This window comes from Thamnophis elegans, chromosome 2, assembly GCF_009769535.1.
Source record: "Thamnophis elegans isolate rThaEle1 chromosome 2, rThaEle1.pri, whole genome shotgun sequence".
Classification (NCBI taxonomy): domain Eukaryota; kingdom Metazoa; phylum Chordata; class Lepidosauria; order Squamata; family Colubridae; genus Thamnophis; species Thamnophis elegans.
The window spans coordinates 8,744,433-8,769,567 of NC_045542.1; the positions used below are offsets into that span (position 1 = coordinate 8,744,433).

At 44.1% G+C, this 25,135-nt stretch overlaps 1 protein-coding gene across 10 annotated transcripts in view; it reads left to right on the plus strand.

Annotated features, from left to right (window-relative positions):
• The window catches only part of ATP2B3 (ATPase plasma membrane Ca2+ transporting 3), a 101,631-nt gene that overhangs the window by 39,811 nt on the left and 36,685 nt on the right, over positions 1 to 25,135 (plus strand). For all 10 annotated transcript variants that reach the window (XM_032210740.1, XM_032210743.1, XM_032210736.1 and 7 more), the window contains 9 exons: positions 4,442 to 4,606; positions 7,113 to 7,327; positions 8,890 to 9,132; positions 12,605 to 12,846; positions 14,899 to 15,133; positions 18,101 to 18,280; positions 19,116 to 19,203; positions 19,421 to 19,527; positions 24,238 to 24,429. In XM_032210740.1, the coding sequence (XP_032066631.1) occupies positions 4,442 to 4,606; positions 7,113 to 7,327; positions 8,890 to 9,132; positions 12,605 to 12,846; positions 14,899 to 15,133; positions 18,101 to 18,280; positions 19,116 to 19,203; positions 19,421 to 19,527; positions 24,238 to 24,429 (1,667 nt within the window). The remainder of the gene's footprint in view (positions 1 to 4,441; positions 4,607 to 7,112; positions 7,328 to 8,889; positions 9,133 to 12,604; positions 12,847 to 14,898; positions 15,134 to 18,100; positions 18,281 to 19,115; positions 19,204 to 19,420; positions 19,528 to 24,237; positions 24,430 to 25,135) is intronic.

Here is a 25,135-nt window from a genome sequence, read left to right on the forward strand (position 1 = left end):
CACACCCGTGGGAGTCCAAGTCTGGGAAGGGTGAAAAGGGCCTTGGGAAGGCCGAAAATCAACTGAGGGCTGCCGTGCTGGCAAATATTGCTCCGCATGCAACCTGTGGCATTCGTGCCATAGGTTCGCAATCACGGATATATATGGTAGTGTTCTGACCCTCCTCCTCCGTCCAGTAATGAAAGCCGAGACACGCATAATGAGAATGTCTTTTAATAGCAAGTCCAGACTCTCGGTGGCTGAAAGCCAAATAAACAAATAGAAAAGGACTTTGGCAGCAAGTCCAAGAAACCTTGGCAGCAATGCAAACAAACTCTGGCAGCAATCCAGCCTGCCAAGTTCGTTTCTCTTTAGTCCAAGCGTTGACTTCTGCAAGAAGGGTGTGGCACAAGCAGTCTCTTTTATAGTCTGGAGAGGAGCTTAATGACCATCAGCTGAGCGTAATTACCTCCTGCAATTACATAGTTGTTCTTGACGCCGAGTAGCCCTTCGACGGCGTGCATCCTGGAACAACTCACTGTTGATTTCTGGATCACTCTCTCTTGTCTCCTCCCCACTGATCCAAGGCTCAGGCACCACCTGGTGGCCCACCAGTCTCTCTGCATTCTGCTCGGAGTTGGAACCCTGTCCAGGGTCTTCCACATCCTCCAGAGCCGACTCATAGGGCCCTTCGCTGTCGGAGTCTGGTGGCAGCTCCAACGGCTCCTGCCGGGCCACAACAGGTAGTTAGCCTTAAATGTTGGAATTACATCTTTAGAGGTGCTGTCGAATCTTAAGATACTAGAGTATAGTAGCAATTGATGTTTGAATGACGGTGAATTTAGTCCTCAGATTTAAGTAAACCCATCTGGTTAAGCAAAGAACAGAATTTTTTTTAAAAAAGGAAGATGGTGGATGTTGAGGTTTTTAAGTAGAAATTGTTTGTTGGATAATGCACTTAGGTTAGATTGGTAGATAAGATCTCAGTGCATCTCATTCTGTACAGCCACTGGCCATGGCCACCACAACTGATAAAGGCTGGATTTCAACATCTGGATGCCCACATTCCCACCTTGACCTAACACACAGAGTTTTAAAGGGGACCTTACCCAATCCTGGATTTTCTACCAGTTTACAACCTAGTATTAGAGGCATGCAAATATGTTTTACTCAGGTTCTATTTTCTCTTCATGTCTAAGCTAAAAGAAGCATGGTTCCATCTGCAAGACAATGTCAGAGTTGCTTTGACAAATCAACGTTCTCTATAATATTGCCAAAAAAGGAAAATGATATATATGGTACTAAGATGCTACACTAGATGTCTGTATTGCTGGATTTTGAATTGAATGTTGAACTTTTTGAGCATTGAACCTTTTTGGCGGTAGGCCTGTCAAATGAGCTTCTTTCCAAGGAAGAATAAAATGCAATATGACTGTTTAGAAAAATAAGCATCTTGTGCCAATGACAGTGTTGGCAAAACTCCTGTTAAAGCATTGGAAAGTAATGGCTATTCAGACTTAAAAGAGCTGAGTGTCTTCTTCAATTGATAGATTGCCTTTCTCTAGGTTCAATATGCATTGAATGAATCAGAGAAAAGTATGTCCCACCTGTGATGCAAAATTTCTGGACCTATCATGAAAATAAGTTTTATTCATCCATGGCAGCTGAATATAGCATTTCTATAAGGGATCCTAATGTTTGTTGAAAATCTCTTTCTCTTTATGGAACCTACATTTCTAGACCTCACTGGGAAAATAACGGTTCCACCACAAAACCGCGTTGGACTAAAGCGCGCTCGACGAAACCGCGTACCTGATGTCATCACAGCGCGACGAAAAAAGCACACTGTGAACGCTAAAGCTAAAATTAACCCCTAAACCTAAACCTAACCCCCCTAAACCTAACCCTAAACCTAACCCTAAACCTAACCCTTAACCTAACCCTAAACCTAACCCTAACCCTTAACCTAACGCTAAACCTAACCCTAACCCTTAACCTAACCCTAAACCTAACCCTAACCCTTAACCTAACCCTAACCCTAACCCTAACCCTTAACCTAACCCTAACCCTAACCCTAACCCTTAACCTAACCCTAACCCTAACCCTAACCCTAACCCTAACCCTAACCCTAAACCTAACCCTTACCTTAACTTGAATCGGCTTGCTTTCAAAGCGCTTTTTAAAGCACCCTTTTTTCTCCGCGGTCGCTGTTGTCGCGCTGCTGATGACGTCAGCGACGCGGTTTAATCGGGCGCGCTTTAGTGGAGCGCGGTTTTGTCGTGCCACGAAAATAACTGCAGTTAAAGCAGCCTAAGTTGGTTATGAAGATGTGTTCTATACATTGGAAGAACTTCCAAGAAAAAAAATGCGTGGGAATGATGTCCCAAAGGTCCTTTTCCAAGCGGCAACTGGATTTTCTTTGGTTTTTCTTGAAGTCATTTCATTTCTCATCCAAGAAGCTTCTTCAGTTCAGAATTGAGGAAGCTTCTTGGATGAGAAGCAAAATGTATTCAAGGAAAAACGAAGAAAGTCCAGTTGCCTCTTGAAAAGGCATCTTTGGGTCAACCATGATCTGTATGACTGAGAATCATGAGAATGGCGGTACTTTTGTTTAGATAACTAGTGTGCATAGATGTAAGTGAGAAAGCTTAGAGGAAGAGCAATAATTTAATTACTGATGGTTAAATAAGCCATAGTGACTTAGTCCACAGGTTATGAGAAATGACAAAGTCATAACTCATTTATGTGTATAAATCGGTTCCACCACAAAACCGCGGTGGACTAAAGCGCGCTCGACGAAACCGTGTACCTGACGTCATCACAGCGCGACGAAAAAAGCACACTGTGAGCGGTAAAGCTAAAATTAACGCTTAAACCTAAACCTAACCCCCCAAAAACCTAACCCTAAACCTAACCCTAAACCTAACCCTTAACCTAACCCTAAACCTAACCCTAAACCTAACCCTTAACCTAATGATAAACCTAACGCTAACCATTAACCTAACCCTAAACCTAACCCTAACGCTTAACCTAACCCTAAACCTAAACCTAACCCTTAACCTAACCCTAACCCTAACCCTAACCCTAACCCTTACCTTAACGTGAATCGTCTTGCTTTAAAAGCGCTTTTTAAAGCGCCCTTTTTTCTCCGCGGTCGTTGTTGTTGCGCTGCTGATGACGTCAGCGACGCGCTTTAATCGGGCGTGCTTTAGTGGACCGCGGTTTTGTCGTGCCACGGTATAAATCCAGGTCACACTTAATATTAGCAATCAAAATATATTTTACAACAACACCATTTCCCTTAAACAACTTGCTACATTCAGAACAGAAATGCAGAATAGAAAAGCACAGGTCTATTATAATGAACTGTGATGTTGCCTGGGAACGCACTTTATAAAATTCCAGGAATGAATCATGCAACTTGCGGTAAAAAGTGATTTTGAAAAACCACAACAGCCTTAGCTAACATTGGGCAAATTCTGCTTCACCCAATATATCCGTTTTGATTATGGCAACGGTTGCAAAATGACAAAAAGAACCACAACTTATTGCATGTATGCCTTCAACAGAAGTTCAAACCTCTTTCCAAGACTTAAGATTTTTTTTTTTTTTAAAAAGTACTTAGTTCACTGAACTACAATTGGTTGGATTTATATTTCGCTTTAAACCATAAGCCACGGTTTATAAACCGCTATGTCTGGCTTCACATATCTTGCTAACCCAAAACTGAGCATCATGGTGGATTAATACCAAATGTGCGTGACCCGTCAAAACCGCGGTCCACTAAAGCGTGCCCGATTAAAGCGTGTACCTGACGTCATCAGCAGCGCGACAAATACGACCGCGGAGAAAAAAGGGCGCTTTAAAAAGCGCTTTTAAAGCAAGCCAATTCACATAAAGGTAAGGGTTAGGGTTAGGGTTAGGGTTAGGGTTAGGGTTAGGGTTAGGGTTACGTTAAGCATTAGGGTTAGGTTTAGGGTTAGGTTAAGGGTTAGGTATAGGGTTAGGTTTAGGGTTAGGTTAAGGGTTAGGCTTAGGGTTAGGTTTAGGGTTAGGTTTGGGGGGGTTAGGTTTAGATTTACGTGTTAATTTTAAGTTTACCGCTCACAGCGTGCTGTTTTCGTCACGCTGTGATGACGTCACGTACGCGCTTTTGTCGAGCGCGCTTTAGTCTACCGCAGTTTTGTGGTGGAACCCAAATGTGATTTCAGTTACAGGCAATAAATAACTTTTTTTTTTAAGGAGATCACTACACTAGAAAAGATCTGCCTTGTTTTTTATAGCTTACCAGGATATTGTTTATGAACAACTGGATCAAGGAAAGTAAAACACACACACACACACACACACACACACACACACACACATATGCACAGAAACAGAAGGGCAAGCATAGTAGCAGAATTATAACAGAGTGTCAGCACTTCTGGGTGGAACCATATTTGCTCCTTTCTCTCCCCAGCCAAGAAACAGGATGGGGCAGTTGCCATGGAGATGCAACCTCTGAAAAGTGCCGAGGGTGGTGAGATGGAAGAGCGGGAGAAGAAGAAATCCAGCGTGCCCAAAAAAGAGAAATCTGTCTTGCAGGGGAAGCTCACCAAACTGGCCGTTCAAATTGGGAAAGCAGGTACGGGGGCAGTGGGGGTGGTGGTGGCTGCATTGGACACTTTCCTTTGGGGAAGGGAAGTTGAGCTTGGAAGCACCGTTGCTAATAAAGGAATGAATAATATCCTTGGCTGAGAGGAGGTCAGTTGTGCATCATGTATGAATCAGGCAAGGATTTGTCTTTTCATTGATGTCACGTTAATTACTTACCCAGCAGTTACTCTTTGCCAATGTTCTAATCCAGTTTTAATAGTTTTAGAGGGATAATGAACCAACCCTGACACTGAAACGGCACTCAGGGTCATGGGAAGCCTAATTCATCCTGCTCTCTGCCTTCTGAGATAAGCATAGCAATAGCAATAGCAGTTGGACTTATATACCGCTTCATAGGGCTTTCAGCCCTCTCTAAGTGGTTTACAGAGTCAGCATATTGCCCCCAACAACAATCCGGGTCCTCATTTTACCCACCTTGGAAGGATGGAAGGCTGAGTCAACAACCCTGAGCCGGTGAGATTTGAACAGCCGAACTGCAGAACTGCAGTCAGCTGAAGTAGCCTGCAGTGCTGCATTTAACCACCGCGCCACCTCAGCATACAGTACATGAAGACGCAAGGTATGCCTGTAGTTCTTACGATGGGCAGAACTGCGGAGTTATAGTTAAGGCGGCTCAGCTAAGAAAATGTAATATCAAACAAATTGGGATATCATGTAGAGGTGATGTATTTATCTGAAAGCCGATTCTTTGAATTAACTATGTATCGGTTTTATTACTGCATTTAATCTGTTTTTTGTTGATTACTTTATCCTGTTTTATTGTGTTTTATTTGATACGACTGTAATGCTAATCAATTAATAAACTACTTATTAAAGCTAACTCTGCACTCAGGAGGATGGAGGGTATAAATACATAGTTGAGGTTGAGGTTTATTCGATTTATATGCCGTCCTTCTCCCAAAGGACTCAGGGCGAAGTATAACATTAAAAGAAACACATACTACAAAAGTTAAAAAGAAATTAAATAGGATATCCCCAAACCCAATTAAAATTAACAATGACACATTTTTTAAAAAGAATTCAAATTAAAATGAACAATAACCAATACTTTGATTTGTTTTGTTCAGGCCAGGCTGGCTTGCTGGAAAAGCCAACTTTTTAGGGTGCGTCGGAAGGACCGGAGGTCGGGGATTATGCGAAGCTCCGGGGGCAGCTCATTCCAGAGGGAAGGCGCTCCCACAGAGAAGGCTCTCCCCCTGGGGTCACTAGCCGACACTGTCTGGCCGACGGCACCCTGACGAGGCCAACTCTGTGGGATCGCACTGGACGATGGGAGGCTACCGGTGGCAGTAGGTGGTCTCGCAGGTATCCTGGGCCTAAGCCATGGAGCGCTTTAAAGGTCATAGTATCTGGTAGATAATTTGCTGCTAATTAAATTGGAATTTTTGACCCATAAAGGCATTGCAGTTGCACCCAGTTGCCCATTACCCATTAAGGCACTTATTCTTAAATGGGTCTGTTACCTGTAGTATGGGGGACCCTTAAAAACTGGTCCTTTGGTGGAATCAACCTTGCCCAAGTGCTGAGCAGATGCTGCTGGGAAGCTGAATTTCCCATCTCTGTGAGATGGGAAAAAGACATTATTATAACGTTACCATGACTCTCCCTTAGGTTCATATTATAAACATAGTAGAAAGGGAATGAGATTGCTCTTCTTTTCTCCAGATACCTGTTTTGTTTCCTTGACCAGCCTCCCTCAATCCATTGTCCGGCAGATGTTTTGAACTTCTTTAATAGCTTTCACTCCCATTCTAGAGATCTATGTTGCTGAAAAGAGAGGTTCCGCCACAAATGCGCGAACGACAAAAGGGCGCCTGACTAAACCGCAGTGACAAAACCGCGCCGACAAAACCGCGCCGACGAATGAGCGCTGAAGCGCGACGACAACAGCGCGACGACAGAAGCGCGCTGTAACCTAACCCTAAAAATAACCCTAAACCTAACCCTAAACCTAACCCTAAACCTAACCCTAAACCTAACCCTAAACCTAACCCTAAACCTAACCCTAAACCTAACCCTAAACCTAACCCTAAACCTAACCCTAAACCTAACCCTAAACCTTACCTTAACTTAAATCGCGCTTCTGTCGGCGCGCTGTTGTCGGCGCGCAGTTGTCATCGCGCTTTTGACATCGCGGTTTTAGTGCCGCGGTTTTGTCGGCGCGCTTTTGACGTTCGTGCTTTTGTCGGGTCACGGAAAAGAGATATAATCCTGAGGCCATCAGCTTGGAGAAGGCTGTGTAGACAGCAACAGGTCCCATCCGTTCCCATTTTAAGAGTGGAAATTTGTGGAATTGTCTGGGCCTTGTGCCAAGAAGCCCTTTGGGGAATTTTCTTCTCACATTCTAGCTTTTAAATACAAAATGTTCTCAAGACACAATCTTATTTGCAGGGTGTGTAATTTCACAGATTCAGGTCTTGCTGTTGCATCTGACTGTCTCTCTTCTTCTTCTTTATTTTCTCCAATCCTGCTAGGGCTGGTGATGTCAGCTATCACAGTCATCATCCTTGTCCTGTTTTTCATCATTCAAGCCTTTGTTGTTGACGGGCAGACGTGGATGTCTGAGTGCACTCCTGTTTATGTGCAATACTTTGTCAAGTTCTTTATTATTGGGGTCACCGTCCTGGTAGTAGCTGTACCCGAAGGCTTGCCACTGGCTGTCACCATCTCTTTAGCCTACTCTGTCAAGGTAAGCATTATATCCTTAGTGCCTTCACTGGTTTTCGCTAAAATACATGGCTGGATCCTTAGCTTGGATCCTCTTGCGTCATCTGCTCCCATAAATGTTCTCTGGTGGCCATCTCCTTTTGAAGCTCTGGTGCAAGTCAGCTTAACAGGAATGACTGAGAAGATTGTGGACTAAATCACAAGGGAAATCATCATCAATCGTCTTGAAAATTATGCAGCCATTATTAGGAATCAGCATGCATTTGTCAAGATCTATTTTCACCAGATTACCGGTTAATTCATTTTTTAAAAATCAGTAATTTACTTCATAAATTATAGGAATACCAACTTTTGAAGAAGTATCCACGGTACAGTGATCAGCAAGCTACTTTAAGCATCAGTGAAATAGGACAATTAGCTAGATTGTCATTAATGGTTAGCTGTCTAATGACTCTCGTCCAACTAGAGTAAGGTATCATTCCTGTATCTAATGATCTTTAATTTTTGGACTAATAAGTGGGATGGAAAGGCTAATGGGATGCTTATCCAATGTGCAGAGGAAACAACAGTGTGTGGAAGGATAGAAATAATATTCAAATAAAGCAAAAGTATCATGATAGGTTATAGAAATGAAAGTAACAGCATGAAGTGTAACAGGGCAAAATGCAAAATTCTTTAGGTAGGAAGCAATAATCAGTCATCCACATACAGAATTGGGTTGGGAAAAAAGATCTTAGAGGAATTTTATTTTATTTATTTTTTTATTTAGCGTATGGCATCTACAGAGGTCAAGCTTCTTAGAAGAGTTGATTACCCACTGAATATAACTCTACAGCGTGATATGGTTGCATAAAAATACAAATGTATTTGGATCAGGATTATAGCAATAGCAATAGCAGTTAGACTTATATACAGCTTCATAGGGCTTTCAGCCCTCTCTAAGCGGTTTACAGAGTCAGCATATCGCCCCCACAGTCTGGGTCCTCATTTCACCCACCTCGGAAGGATGGAAGACTGAGTCAACCTTGAGCCGGTGAGATTAGAACTGCTGAACTGCAGATAACAGTCAGCTGAAGTGGCTTGCAGTACTGCACCCTAACCACTGCGCCACCTCGGCTCTCGGCTATCAAGGGGTACTCTGGATACACTAGGCAGCTGGAATTTTGTCCTTTAAATCCTCCAATTCCCCCCAAAACAAGGACTCAAAATTTGCCCTCCTCTATTCTTGGAACACTGCAGGAATACAAGTGGGTGGGATGGTCCGGACCTCACCCACTCTCATGGTTTTCAGAAAAGCTGTCAAGACCTGGCTATTCCGGCAGGTCTGGGGCTGTTGACTTCATTGTTGAGGTTCAGCCCCGACTGAAATGAATGTATCTGTGTTGTTTTTTAACTTGTCTATTTTATTTTTATTTTATTTTATTTTATTTTTGTTTTCCTCTCTGTAAGCCGCTCGGAGTCCTCCGGGATTGGGTGGCCTATAAATAAACTTGAAACTTGAAACATGGTGGGCCCTAATTTGCTCACTCTTCTCCTTTTGAAAAAATATATATGCATAATTTTAATCTCTTTTACTGACTATAGAAAATGATGAAAGACAACAACTTGGTCCGGCATTTGGATGCCTGTGAGACCATGGGCAATGCCACGGCCATCTGCTCGGACAAGACAGGGACCCTTACCACCAATCGCATGACAGTGGTGCAGTCCTACATGGGTGACACTCACTACAAGGAGATGCCTGAGCCCAGTAGCCTGACATCCAAGACACTGGATCTGCTGGTGCATGCCATTGCTATCAACAGTGCCTATACCACCAAGATACTAGTGAGTAGTAGCCCCTTTTGGGAAACACTCCTTCCTAAGGCTACATTGGTCCATAACTGCAGTACTATTATGCAAGGCGGGAATCTATGGATTCTGTTGAAATGTAGTTCCCATCACCCTTACCTATGTTGGCTACAGTCTTGGGAAACGTAGCTCCCTGTGAAATAAACAAGTATTATTATCTCCATGATAAGCAAGTTAAAGAATTAAGGGTGATATGGGGAAGGGCTAAGACTAACATCTAACACTGGTGTAAGATTTATCTCTGTACTTTGACTTGAAGCGACATTTAAGTTGGGAACAATTAGTAGTAAATTAAAAATAGCAGACATGAAGAAGAGCTAAAATTCCCCAACAGTTGGAATGCTAACAAGCCGCGCTCTTAAGTTTCCGGAGGAAAAGTCCAGGTGGAGAAAAATGATCTATCGTTAATATTTTGAACGGCAAGCAGAAAAAACAGGTGGAATCTCAGGAAACTCAAAAGAAAAGGGCAGGTTTCTTGAATATCCCTAACAACCATCCCTAAATATGGAGAAAACCAGACTGGCCATTTAGGAAAAGAAAGCTGAATTCATGCAAAATGGATCTGAAGATTTTCTGTCTTTAGTTCTGGGCGGTGTGGTCTTCCCCCAGGTAGAGCTAAAATACAGGTTGGGGGGGGGGTTCCTCCTAGATTCTCAGCTCCTGCTTGTAGAGCAGGTGGTGCAGCTTTTGCACAAATCTACCTTGTGTGCCAATTGCCCCCCCCCCCCATTTCTCCATTGGGATGTCCTATTTGCAGTCAACCATACCTTGGACAACTCTTGTCTAGTCCAAGTGAGGACTGCATGGGGCTGCCCTTGAAAACTTCTCACCACCGATCCAAATACAGCCATGCAAGTAGTTATGGGTGTACCTTGCTATGCCCATTCAACATAACATGGACTTTCAGGTCTGACTGTTACTTATAAAGCCCTTCAGGGCACAGAGCCTGATTATTAGCTGAACTGCATGCTTTGGATTACCATCCAGTAAGATTTAACCGAGTTGGCATCCCTGCCCCTCAGGAGTGGCATCTGGTGGGGATTCAGAGATGTGCCTAGTCTGTCACCACACCTGTCCTATGGAATAGCATTTCTGGTTGAGATATTAGAAGAAGAGAGGCTGAACCACAGCATCAAATCCCATTTTGTTCTAGATCAGTAAGCTTAGCCATTGTTTTCATTTCCTTGGCAGGCTCTAATGAGCTCCAGTTAGCGATCAGACCAGTTGTGAGAGCTACTGGATCAGGCCGCCATTCAGCAGCATCTGCAAAAAGGTTATTTCTATTTAAGGAGGAGAACCTATGACTGCTAACTGTGGAGTTATATATCACTTGGGATGGAGCTGAATGGAAGCCTTTCCCAGTCTTGGGGGGACATATAGAAAAGATTTCATTCTTGAAGGCATAAGGATGACTGCTAAAATTATTTCTAGTTCTGGGACTTACCATCTGCAGATTGTTACACAATTTCCTTCTGAACCAACCAAACTCTGGTTCAATGACAAATGCGCGCTTGACAAAAGCGCACCGACGAAACCGCGGTGAGAAAACCATGAGTTCTAAATCACGCTGACGAATGAGCGCAGAAGCGCACCAACAACAGCACGCCGACAAAAGTGCGCCTTCAACGAACAAGTAATAACTGCGAGTTCTAAACCTAACGCTAAACCTAACGCTGAACCTAACCCTGAACCTAACCCTGAGCCTAACCCTGAACCTAACCCTGAGCCTAACCCTGAACCTAACCCTGAGCCTAACCCTGAACCTAACCCTGAAACTAACCCTGAACCTAACCCTGAGCCTAACCCTGAACCTAACCCTGAACCTAACCCTGAATCTAACCCTGAACCTAACCCTGAGCCTAACCCTGAGCCTAACCCTGAACCTAACCCTGAACCTAACCCTGAACCTAACCCTGAGCCTAACCCTGAACCTAACCCTGAACCTAACCCTGAGCCTAACCCTGAGCCTAACCCTGAGCCTAACCCTGAACCTAACCCTGAGCCTAACCCTGAACCTAACCCTGAACCTAACCCTGAACCTAACCCTGAACCTAACCCTGAGCCTAACCCTGAACCTAACCCTGAACCTAACCCTGAACCTAACCCTGAGCCTAACCCTGAACCTAACCCTGAGCCTAACCCTGAACCTAACCCTGAACCTAACCCTGAACCTAACCCTGAACCTAACCCTGAACCTAACCCTGAACCTAACCCTGAGCCTAACCCTGAACCTAACCCTGAACCTAACCCTGAATCTAACCCTGAACCTAACCCTGAGCCTAACCCTGAGCCTAACCCTGAACCTAACCCTGAACCTAACCCTGAACCTAACCCTGAGCCTAACCCTGAACCTAACCCTGAACCTAACCCTGAGCCTAACCCTGAGCCTAACCCTGAGCCTAACCCTGAACCTAACCCTGAGCCTAACCCTGAACCTAACCCTGAACCTAACCCTGAACCTAACCCTGAACCTAACCCTGAGCCTAACCCTGAACCTAACCCTGAACCTAACCCTGAACCTAACCCTGAGCCTAACCCTGAGCCTAACCCTGAACCTAACCCTGAACCCAACCCTTACCTTAACTTAAATTGCGCTTCTGTCGGCACGCTGTTGTGGACGTGTTGTTGTAGGTGCGTTGATGATGTCGCGGTTTTCTCGCCGCGGTTTCGTCGGTGCACTTTTGTGGTGCGCGCATTTGTTGGGTCACACCAAACTCCACTGGAGGAAGTCAGCACAACTTGGAGAAAAGTGACCAGAGCAGAGTGATAAATCCCTGATCCTCCAGATGTTGCCGAAGAAAAACTTTCATCATCCGTTATGACTCATGGTATTGGCAGAAGCAGATGAAATTGTAAACCAGCAACATCTGGGGGATCTATCTCTAGAGTCTAGACTAGAGGGAGGGTTCAGGATACTGGTTTTCTTAAAATCTCTCCAGAAAGAGTAATTCTCCAGAATCACATTCCAAATACTTACCTTGATAGGCTATCAAATTGCTGTTTTAACGGCTTGTTCTTTCTTTAAAAATCCTAGTGTTGTTGACAAAACACCGTTTGAAGCTTGACACGCTTGATAAGAATGCTAAAAAGTTTTAAAGAGATCTAGACTTCCCAAAACAATCATTAAATCAATTTTTCTATCACATAGATATGCCTTAGATCAGGGATATCCAAACTTGGGAACTTTAAGACTTGTGGACTCCAACTCCCAGAATTGGCTGGGGAATTCTGGGAGTTGGAGTCCACAAGTCTTAAAGTTCCCAAGTTTGGATATCCCTGCCTTAGATTCAAAGGCAATTTACAAACCTGAATTCTGGCAGCCAAGAATTTGATTCAAATGATCCACCATCCCCATTCCTTCACGCACACACCGTTTCGCGGGGAGAAGTGATGACATTAGAAGAACTGAACTGGGTGTCTCTCCTTTCTGACATTCCATTTCTTTCAGCCTCCAGAAAAAGAAGGGGGTCTCCCACGCCAGGTGGGCAATAAGACCGAATGTTCACTGCTGGGCTTTGTGGTTGCCCTCCGACGTGACTACCAGCCTGTCCGCGAGCACATGCCAGAGGAGAAACTCTACAAGGTTTACACCTTCAATTCTGTCCGAAAATCTATGAGCACCGTCATTTGCATGCCTGATGGCGGCTATCGCCTCTTCAGCAAAGGCGCTTCCGAAATTGTCCTCAAAAAGTGAGTCTGCTCTGCATTATATAAATGGAGAAAGGGGACCTTCCTACGGACAAAGGCTACTATCTTAAAGTCGGTTCCACCACAAAACCGCGTTCGACTAAAGCGCGCTCAACGAAACCGCGTACCTGACGTCATCACAGCGCGACGAAAAAAGCACGCTGTGAACGCTAAAGCTAAAATTAACCCCTAAACCTAAACCTAACCCCCCTAAACCTAGCCCTAAACCTAACCCTAAACCTAACCCTTAACCTAACCCTTAACCTAACGCTAAACCTAACCCTAAACCTTAACCTAACCCTAAACCTAACCCTAACCCTCAACCTAACCCTAAACCTAACCCTAACCCTAACCCTAAACCTAACCCTAACCCTAACCCTAACCCTAACCCTAAACCTAAACCTAACCCTAACCCTAAACCTAAACCTAAACCTAACCCTTACCTTAACTTGAATCGGCTTGCTTTCAAAGCGCTTTTTAAAGCGCCCTTTTTTCTCCGCCGTCGCTGTTGTCGCGCTGCTGCTGACGTCAGCGACGCGGTTTATTTGGGCGCGCTTTAGTGGAGCGCGGTTTTGTTGTGCCACGCTTAAAGTCGGCAAGACTATCTCGTCTTGTGAAACGTGCCCCAGCGTGGTCCATATAAGTCCATTTAGTTCCCTATGTTAACCTTGAAACATTCCCAATCGAAATATCCCAGGAATTCTTCCGACTATAAAAAGTGAGCATTTTTATCTGCCTGCTATTGGAATCCAAACAAAGAGTTTATTTTGGATTGAGAAGCAGGCTAAAGAAGCTCAAATAAATATGAGTCTATGGCAGTGGTGGGATTCAAATAATTTAACAACCGGTTCTCTGCCCTAAGGACCATCTGGGTAGGTGGGGCTCGGTGGTCATGTGACTGGGTGGGCGTGGGCAACTCAAAGTCACTCAGGTCGATGGGCGCTTCGCCTTAGCTGCTACAATGTCATAAGGGTTAACCGGAGAGGCAGTTTCTGTAAGCAGGTCAATAAAGATTAGTCTAGAAACAACACTAGAATGTTTCCTTCCTGCCTTCCTTACAGGATTAGCCCTGTAAAGTGGGGAAAAACAAAAGGAGATTTCTTCCAACAACCGGTTCTCTGAACTACTTAGAAAATTACCAACCGGTTCTCCCGAATAGGTGCGAACAGGTTGAATCTCACCACTGGTCTATGGTGATGAGCTAAAACTAAGAGCTTCTCTATGACTATCTGTGTACCTCATTTGAGGATACATTCGCAATGGAGACAATCAACAACGAATAAAGCAGCCAATTGTGAGGGACAAACCCCCCCCCCAAAAAAAATCAAGCAAGAAACAAGGAGAAGCAGGAACCTATAAACAAGTTCTATCCCTCTCTTCAACTTTTACAGTTGTAGTTAATAATGCGGTTAAGAGCATGCCTAGAACAGTGCATGTTACACCTTTGTTCTAGCTGCATTTTGTTGGCAATTTGCTTTTGAGTCCAGCTCAAGGTTCTGTTTTTAACCTATAAAGCTTTTGTATGCCACACGTGCAGTGGTGGGTTTCAAATTTTTTTGGAACCTACTCTGTGGGTGTGGCCTCCTTTGTGGGAGTGGCTTGCTGACCATGTGACCTGGTGGGAGTGGCCTGCCAGCCATGTGTTCTCTCTCTCTCTCTCTCTCTCTCTCCTTCCTTTTGTCTCTCTGTCCCTTTTTCCTTTTTTTCTTTCATCTCTCTCTCACTGTTTCTGTCTTTTTTCTTTTTTTCTTTCTTTCTTCCTTTCTTTCTCTTTCTCTTTCTCTCTCTGTGTGAGTCTGTGTGTTTGTGTGTGTGTGTGTGTGTGTCAGTGGTGGGTTTCAAATTTTTTGGGAACCTCTTCTGTAGGTGTGGCCTGCTTTCCGGGTCCACTGGTGGAACCTCTTCTAACTGGTTTGGTAGATTTGACGAACCGGTTCTACCGAACTGGTGCGGACTGGTAGGAACCCACCTCTGCTAAGCAGCAAGGATTCTGTATAAACTCCTTTTGGTGTACGTACGTACGTATGTATGTGTGTGTGTTCATCCCTCTTACAGGTGCACAAACATTCTAAATAGCAACGGAGAGCTTCGCAACTTCCGGCCCAGGGACCGAGATGAAATCGTAAAGAAAGTGATCGAGCCCATGGCCTGCGATGGGCTGAGAACTATCTGCATAGCCTACCGTGACTTTCCAGCAGGGAAGGAGCCTGACTGGGAAAATGAGAATGATATTGTGATAGATTTGACCTGCATTGCTGTGGTGGGGATTGAGGATCCTGTGCGACCAGAGGTAATGGCTGGATGGAGGTGGGTTTTCTCTGAACAAACCTACCCGTGTGCTCCTTCGGATTCTCAGTCCCTCCCTAGTGGATTTTGTGCTGTGTTGTGTTTTGTTTTGTCAGGGAAAATCAACCCTTAAGTTTCCAATCTCCCATTTCTTCCCAATGACTGATCAAAGCTGAAACAGGACAGGGCTACAGTAAAACTGTTGGCTAGTAAAAACAAATTGAGGTAGTGTAGCAGTGGTGGGTTTCAAAAAAATTTCGAACCTACTCTGTGGGTGTGGCCTCCTTTGTGGGAGTGGCTTGCCACCCATGTGACTGGGTGGGAGTGGCTTGCTGCCCATGTGACCGGATGGGAGTGGCTTGCTGCCCATGTGACCGGATGGGAGTGGCTTGCTGCCCATGTGACCGGATGGGAGTGGCTTGCCGCCCATGTGACCGGATATGAAGATGCCGACGACACTTGTCAGAACCACCTTAAATTACTTCACACACAGCACTGGCATGCATAAGAATATGGTGTAAACTTGTTTTTTAAAAGGCATCTTTGGTTTGCGTTAAAACAACTTCAACACACGCAATGTTCTGATTGCACCACAAACGCAGTAGTCATTCTTACCTTTCACAGAGGCACTGAGTTTTGTAAATATGAGCATGATAGTGTAGAATAATCATATCCAAGGACCAGTGGTGGGTTTCAAAAAAGTTTGGAACCTCTTCTGTAGGTGTGGCCTGCTTTCCGGGTCCACTGGTGGAACCTCTTCTAACCGGTTCGGTAGATTTGACGAACCGGTTCTACCGAATAGGTGCGAACTGGTAGGAACCCACCTCTGCTGTAGAGGGATGGAATAGGGTCTTCTGCTTGAGAATGGGGTCGGACTCCAAGGCCTCTTCCAACTCTGTTATCATGTTATTCTGCTTTCAGCAGTCACTATGGCCCAGCGGACAAGCACAGCTGCTTCAATTCTGTAATACAGATAAAGTCAGAGTTGTCTTGAAATAGCCCGGAATTAAGCTTCATAACAATAGCTTCCTTTCCATTTAAGAAAATAGCAATAGCAACAGCATTTAGACTTATATACCACTTCATAGTGCTTTTACAGCTCTCTCTAAGCGATTTATAGAGTCAGCGTATTTCCCCCAACAACCTAGGTCCTCATTTTACTGACCTTGGAAAGATGGAAAGCTGAGTCAACCTTGAGCCAGTCAGAACTGAATTCCTAGCAGGTCGGCAGAATTAGCCTGCAATACTGCATTCTAACCACTGCGCCGTCATGCAGGGAGAATCATGTTTTTAATCCTTTGGCTACAAAGACAAGTTTGGAAAAGCTTAATACATTTTTAGGGGCCAGAGAGAATCTGGGGAAGTTGCTACAGGAGATTTCCATTGGTCAGATCCATTGGGATTTCTGTGCTAAATAACAGCTCTCCCACTTTTGCTAGCACTTGTGAAACCAGCATAATTGTTTCAACTTTTTAAAAGACACGAAGCACTTTACGTGATAAAGTATTTGGATGTCAGTGCAGAGAAGAAAGAACTAAGGCATATATTTTAATTATCCTGTGCAAGGAAGCATTTGTGTTAGTTTGTGTGAAAAGAAGACATCGTGGATGGGGAACATGATTAAATAGAGTGAAGTCAATGGATAGTTTTTTTTCCCCCCTCACTATATACATATATAGATAGATTGTTTTCATCCTCAGTCTAATGACAATGAATTTCAACAACTCTGGCTTTAGGAAAAGGCTTTTAAGATGAATAATATGTCTCCTAGGCAGGATTGTGTCCTCCTGACATTAACCATCTATTTTAGTTGAGCATTGTGACTGTGACACAATATCAGGACAAATGTGTAGATATATCTTAGCAGCCTGGATGAGAAAAACAAAAATATGCTGAAGCTGCCCACTAACATTTTAAAGAAAAAGACTAAGGTTATGATTCAGGGGTTTTTCCCCCCCGGCTTCTACTTTATGTCGGGGTTCCAAGTAACACCCCAACAAACAAAGATTCCAAAGCTTGAGTTACCTCAAAGTTCCATTTTATTAAAGATTGGCACATCTGGCAAAACCCGAATCTGAAAGCTTCCAGGTTTTCCCCACGCAAGTGAAAGTTCAAGTCCCTGCCCAGCACCCACATGTCCATCACATGGTCCAATCAGGCACAACTGGAGATGCCTCCAAGTCACACCCCTCCAGGTGCAGGACAAGGTGGCCTTGAGTCTCTGAGAAAGGAGTGTTATTTAGACTATGCAGTATATCTCCCATACTCCATATAATCCCCCCTCCCATTTCCCACAACAGAAAATGTGGCAGACCTGAAGACCCAATGTCAAAGATGCCTTCCAGGCCGGACACTTTCCCCAAATTTGCTAGTTGTTTTAGAGGTGAAATAGTGATTAATTGATGACTTTGGATCAGTGACGTGCGGTGAGGTTTATGGCTGGTGAGGCACTGACACAGGGGTTTCAAATTTTTTTAGACTTGTGGACTTCAACTCCCAGAATTCCACAGCCAGGCATGCTCAGTTCCGATTTAAAGCGACCGCATTTGTTTTTCTCCTTTGCGAAAAAGTTTTCCTTCATTCTTTTTCTTCTCAGACTAGATGAGGCACCACGTTCTCCCGCCTCCTCCTGTAGAGGGCACTTTTTTAGAGGCTTTTTTAAACAGTTAAGCACTAAGCAGAGTCATCCATGGTGACTCTGGCAGCAACTAGCTCAGCCTTTTTCTTTTTACATTTTTTTTTTCTTTTCATGATGACAGTGGTGAGGCTCTGCCTCCCCTGCCTCCCCTGACTGCACGTCCCTGCTTTGGATATGAATCCAGCAAGGAAATCTGAATTATGTTTCGGAAATATAAAACTAAGATTCCCAGTCTGGATGTCAGATTCAATACCGAGGTGGAAAAACAAGAAGTGTGTTATGTTATAAGCAATCAATGCCTTTAATTGGATATACCGTGTGTCCATTTTCCAGGTGCCAGAGGCCATCCGTAAGTGCCAGCGTGCTGGCATCACTGTCCGTATGGTGACAGGAGACAACATCAACACAGCTCGGGCCATTGCAGCCAAATGTGGCATCATCCAACCAGGGGAGGACTTCTTGTGTCTGGAGGGAAAGGACTTCAACCGAAGGATCCGCAATGAGAAGGGAGAGGTATCAAAGAGGCTGTTTTAAGTTTTTTGGAAAGGTGCTATTCAGTGACGTGCGGTGAGGTTTATGGCTGGTGAGGCACTGACACAGGGGTTTCAAATTTTTTTAGACTTGTGGACTTCAACTCCCAGAATTCCACAGCCAGGCATGCTCAGTTCCGATTTAAAGCGACAGCATTTGTTTTTCTCCTTTGCGAAAAAGTTTTCCTTCATTCTTTTTCTTCTCAGACTAGATGAGGCACCTCGTTCTCCCGCCTCCTCCTGTAGAGGGCACTAAGCAGAGTCATCCACGATGACTCTGGCAGCAACTAGCTCAGCCTTTTTCCTTTTACATTTTCTTTTCTTTTCATGATGACAGTGGTGAGGCTCTGCCTCCCTTGCCTCCCCTGACTGCACGTCCCTGGTGCTATTCCTGCAATTTCAAAGTCAGGGAGATAAGTTCTGAAATAGCAGCTTCCCTCCTCAAAGGGTTTGCTCAAATGGAAATTTGTTTGGAGATCAGGAAGAGGATCCCCCCCCTTAAACAAGAGATCTTCAATGTGAACAAATCTCAGTTTTTCATTAACTCCAATCATCAGGAAGATTCTGAACACCCTTCACATTTTTTAAAAAGAAATCCCCACAAAGTTCTCATACCAGAATTTCCACACTAAGGACTTATAGCACCTCCTGAGTATCATCCAGCCATCCTAGAAGTGATATAAAGTCTGAGTGCATTATTCCGGCCAGTGATGGTTGGGTGCCTCCAGGAGATGCTATAAATTGATGGTGCAGAAATGAGCTAAGGCAAACTTCCTATGTTCTCTTGTACTACACATACTACTTTTCTATATTTATAGATAGAACAAGAACGCCTTGATAAAATCTGGCCGAAGCTGCGAGTTCTGGCTCGATCATCACCTACTGATAAGCACACCCTGGTGAAAGGTAAGATCCCACCAATCTCTTGGTCCTCAGTCAAAACGGGGTGGTGGGAAGTAGAATTCCCCAGGATTTGGATTTATTTCCTGTTCCAAATCAAACTCCAGATATGCAGCCCAGAATTTCTCTGAAAGCATGTCCACCTAACGATGCAAACAGCTCTGGGATGTATTTGGATCGTAGCCCACTGGCCACTGGCTAACTCACATTCTTGACCTTCAAGGCATCATTGACAGCACTATTGGGGACCAGCGCCAGGTAGTCGCTGTCACTGGGGATGGAACGAACGATGGACCCGCGCTCAAGAAGGCCGATGTGGGCTTTGCCATGGTAAGAGGAGTTGAACTGAATTCCCTCCCCTGTGTCCACAGGGACATCCACTTCACAGGGAACTAGGGTGAAGACACACATAATATAAAAAGAGAGCTCACAGCATGTCCTTCATCTGTGGGATGAGCCCAGCATCCTCCTGGCGTCGCAGCGGCAGTGACAGATGTACGTACTAGTTAACTCAATGCTGGCCCAGCCGCCATCAGCCCTTCCGTCCCCCTGTGCTTGGTACAGGCAGGGTCTGCCTTTTCAAAAAAGCAAGCAAGTGCTGTATGTATGATTATCTGCTTATTGCCATTTTCCATGGAAATGAATGCAAATTGCATGAGGGGCCTGGTGGGGAGGGAGGTGCCATGGAGGCATCATAGCCATCAGTTAACGCTGCGCGCATAAGCAATTTCTGCAGATTTGCGAGGGTTTTTTTCCCCCAGGATTTAGCAATAGCAATAGCAGTTAGACTTATATACCACTTCATAGGGCTTTCAGCCCTCTCTAAGCGGTTTACAGAGTCAGCATATCGCCCCCAAAGTCTGGGTCCTCATTTCACCCACCTCGAAAGGATGGAAGGCTGAGTCAACCCTGAGCCGGTGAGATTTGAACCGCCAAACTGCAGCTAGCAGTCAGCTGAAGTGGCCTTCAGTACTGCACTCTAACCACTGTGCCACCTCGGCTCTTATAGGATTTGATCTTGCAGATGAGCCAGGTGACCTTGAACTGAAAAGAGGGGGGCCCAGATCCAAGGTATCCCGCTACTCTGTATCAGCATTGATGCCAAAGTTATGAATTAAATGGATTACGTCCAACTTAAGGGGCTCAGCCATGGGAAATCATTAGCTAATTTAAATATCAATCAAATACCTGGAGCTGGAACTTTTTAAAAGGTATTAATGACTACAAGCTCAATAAACCTTAGAGCCGAGGTGGCGCAGTGGGTAGAGTGCAGTACTGCAGGCCACTTCAGCTGACTGCTATCTGCAGTTCAGCGGTTCAAATCTCACCGGCTCAGGGTTGACTCAGCCTTCCATCCTTCCGAGGTGGGTGAAATGAGGACCCGGATTGTTGTTGGGGGCAATATGCTGACTCTGTAAACCGCTTAGAGAGGGCTGAAAGCCCTATGAAGCGGTATATAAGTCTAACTGCTATTGCTATTGCTATTGCTAAACCTCCATCCAGCCCATTCCTACTGACCATCAATACAGTTCTGGATAAACAGTAGCCAGTCTGCAATATGAGGGAGGAAATATTGGGAATTGTAGCTCTGTGGTGGTTGCTTTTTCCAGATCAGGAGCAGGGATGTCACTTCCATCACTGCTCCTTCCTTTGGTCCCTCGTTTCTCTGGCAAGTAAGCAAGCTGATAACAAGCATTTCAGAATTTCTTATTCCTTATGCCATATATTCATACAGGAAGTCAAAAGAATAAACAGAACAAGTGCCGTTTAGATGTTTCTTTTCTTGCGTGGGATTTCTACTTCAAACTGGATCCTTTGCAAATTACTTAGAAATCTAACCTAAAACTTAAAGGTTTATTTCAACTAGCTCAGTGTTTCTCAACCTTGTGATTGGTTGCTATTTTCCTCAATCGGCCATAAGAGGGAGCCAGAATGACTGTTAGCTCTCTGTTTGTTAGATGCTGGGCTGATCTGATCTGAGTGTTTTGGAAGCTGGCTGTTAGAAAGTGCCGTGAGCTATTGTAAGTTTTGCAACTGCTAGAAAACTTTGAGTACTGGACTGTTTGTATGTTTATGGACTATGCTATTTGGATTATCCCTTAACTGAAAGACATTGATGGCTGACTGTGTTATCCGTGTATGACTTGGACTGTTTGATGGACTCTGATACCTCTATCTCCACGAAAGTAAAAGCCTATTTAAACTGCAGTCTCTCTGTATGCTGGTTTGTGTGTTCTCCAACACAACTCTCACAACGCTTCTGTGAACGTTCTCGCTCTCCCAACTGGGAGCTTACCTAACACTGGTTATGGGCCCAGAGTGTACCAGACGCAGCTAAAGGAGAGTTGGTGTTGATACGCAATACCGCATACAGACAGCTGTTTATTTGGTGATTGTACTATCCTGGAGAAGATGGCGAGCGACCCATTAACAAGTCTATCAATGATAACCCGGTTGGATGGAACAAACTATGTTTCCTGGTCTATGAAATGCAGTCTACTCCTGCGTAGGGAAGGTTTATGGGATGCTGTACAGAATCCACTGGATGTAACTGCTTGGAATCCAGATAGCAATGATGATGCCAAGAAGATAGCAGATTTTCAGCGATGCAACGAACGGGCGTTGTGTATTATTGGTCTAACACTGAATGACCAACAGTTAGTACATATTCGTGGGAAAAATTCTGCTGCAAGATGTTGGGAGAATTTGAAGAGGATTTAGGTACATGACACTGTAGGTGCACACATACATCTCACACGCAAAGTCATAACCTGCAGCTCTCACCTACGGGGTGCCTCAAGGTTCAACCATTTGTCCCTCCTTTTTAACATCTACATGAAACAATTGGTGAAGTCATATGTCAGTTTGGGGTTCAGTATTATCACTAGGATAGAACAGAACTCTATTCCAGGCATTAACAAATAACAGTATATCGTCATTATGCTGATGATACCCAATTGTGCATCTCAACTTGAGTGGCGCAGTTGAAGCTGCCAATGTAGTGGCCCTATGTCTGGAGGCTGTTCATCTCTGGGTAGGGAGGGACAGACTCAACCCTGACAAGAGTGTGTGGCTAAGGCTGAGTTGATTTCATTTTTAATCTTGGTTGGTGTTATATCTCCCCATCCAAGACTATTGGACAACTTGAGGGGGGAGGTTGTTCTCATGGAGTTGTAGCTTTTCTTTGAGTAGAAGATCCTTCACATGGTCATTCATGTCTGGTCCCCTTGCAATTGAACTACTGCAATGAAATCTACATGGGTTTCCTGATGCCACAGCTGGTCCAACATACAGTGGTGCAGGTAGAAATGGGTACCTATGTTACAGCTCTGTATCTTCACTACTTTAAGGAGCTAAACCCCAGAAATATTATGTGGATCCCTCCTTTAAATATTATATAAATTTCTAACAATCTGACTCTCTTCTTCCCATTCCTGGGATGGGAGAGTTTGTGGAACCCCTGACATTCTTTGGTTACTTCTGTGGTTTTGTTTAGGTTTTCTTATTTTTCTTTTATATTATGCATTCTTTTAAAACTGTAAGTCACCCAGAGTCATTTTGGAGTTGCTACTCTAGAACACAGAACTGGGTTCCACAGTTTCCGAGGCATTCAAAGGTGTGTGTATGCATGTCTGTGTATTTGTATCAAAGGTTCTGTTTCTCTTCTTAGTCAAGTTCTCCTGGCTGGCTGGCTAGCTAATTATCTTTCTTAGCCTTGTAGAATACAATGCAGTTTTATCTCTCTTTTTTCCCCCCTTTAATGTGTGGATCTAACTTTGGTAGCATCTTTTCCAACTAACACATTTTTTTAAAGAAAAAACAGTTTTTGTAAGCCATAGCTCACTTCATCAGAATAATGGAGTAGCTAAACTGATGTAGAAATTAAATTGAGGTGGGGGGGGGGAAGGAAGCATCGCCCCAATTTAAATGCTGCATCTGCTTAACCACTCCACACTTCTGATGAAATAGTTCACACTAAACTCCTAATTTTTGGCTACCATAGATTAACATAGTTCTCCTCCTACAGTGTTTACAGGAAAGAAGTACAGTAAATAAATCAGGAGCTGGTGCTTATTTCTCCTAAAGGAAGAGGTGATGTTGGCAGAGAGAGAACAGAGGAGAGAAAAAGGGAATGACTAGGGGTGGGGTGGGGAGAAGAATCAGGGATACCCAGGAACCCCTGTGGGGAATCTAGCAGGTATATTTTATGAGACCAGTCAAACCTAGCTGCATCCTCAAATGGAAGGAGCATACAGCCAATAATATGTCACACTGCAGAGTCTCAACCCACACATCTTGGTCCAGAAAAAGCTCTGCCCGAAGTTAACAAGACAGCATTTGATTTAGATGTACAAAACAAGTCAAAAACTTTCTACCACGACTCTAGAGACTTTGGCCTCTAAACATTGTGTCCATCCTATCCCTGCTGAAAGGGAGTTCACACTGGCAAGATCACTTATTAGGAATGCCTACCCATGTGTTAAGTGATGGAGGTTTAAGACACTTGTACATATTTTGTTGATTTGCCCTTTATACCTGACCTGGGGTGCAGACTTAATTTTTCCCCCTACTTAGCCAATGCTTGGGATGGTCCTAACCAGAGATCACAAGTGTTTTAATTAAAGAATCAGTCTAGTGAAATCCCCAGGAATATTGCCATTTGCTCCCCATTACTGTTAGGAGGTATTGGGTTTAACTTCTGTCAAGAAAATAATAGATTTGGAGAAACATGCAAGCTTATAAAGTTTGATTCTGTTGTGATTTCTCTCCTGACTTTATTGCTTTCAGGAATATTGTTATGTTATAATGCAGAGTTCCCATCTACAACCATATAGCATATCAATAAATAAATAAACATATGTGTTTTAATTGGCATAGGGTTAGCAATGGATGAATTAGATCAATGAAAATACTATTAGAACACACAACTATTGGGATCATTACAGTCTTTAAGGGGGAAAGGGAGAGGGTGTTTTATTTGTTTTTTACTCATCGCAAAAAGAAGAACGTACCAACCCTCTACTTTCGTGTCATCCTCAGGGCATAGCAGGCACCGATGTGGCGAAAGAGGCCTCTGACATCATCCTGACTGATGACAATTTCTCCAGCATCGTCAAGGCGGTGATGTGGGGTCGCAATGTTTATGACAGCATCTCCAAATTCCTGCAGTTCCAGCTCACTGTCAATGTGGTGGCCGTCATCGTAGCCTTCACCGGGGCCTGCATCACCCAGGTGGGCTGCATTGCAAGGTGGAGCAGTAAATGGAAGATGGAGGCCTGGACGGTCTAGAAATTGGGAAAATACACAATGGGGATACAATGGGATGATCTGTTCCAGCTGTTTCTCACATCCCAGGTGTAAAAAGTATGTGAGTGTGTGTCTTAGATGACTGTATAGGAAATGAAGATTCAAAGATGAGAGAGCTTAAGAGAAGGAGAGGTAATCCTTCATCAAATCATGATAACTTATTTAGAACCTTAAATTTAGAAGGAGCCACTAAGCCAGTGGTTCCCAAACTTGGCAACTTTAAGACTTGTGGACTTCAACTCCCAGAATTCTGGGAGTTGAAGTCCACAAGTCTTAAAGTTGCCAAGTTTGGGAACCACTGCACTAAGCCAACAAATTCAGATCTGTGATCCACAAAAATGTTCCCAACTGAGAGCTGTTCAATGCAAGTCCCATTACCTCCCCGAGTAATTAGTTTCACCACTGAACTTCTCTTACCGCTAAGAAGCTGTTTCCAATTCTTTGACTGGAATTTGCCTTTGTGTAACTTAAATCCATTAATCTTCCCTCTGGGGTGATAGAGAACAGGTTTTAGTATTCTTCTGTGCAACATCATTTTGGAGTGTTCCAATACATTGAATGCAACACATTTCAGGGAGAATCCTTTGCAGTTGATGTGGCAAGAGTTAGTACATTCCAACAACTCTCTGAT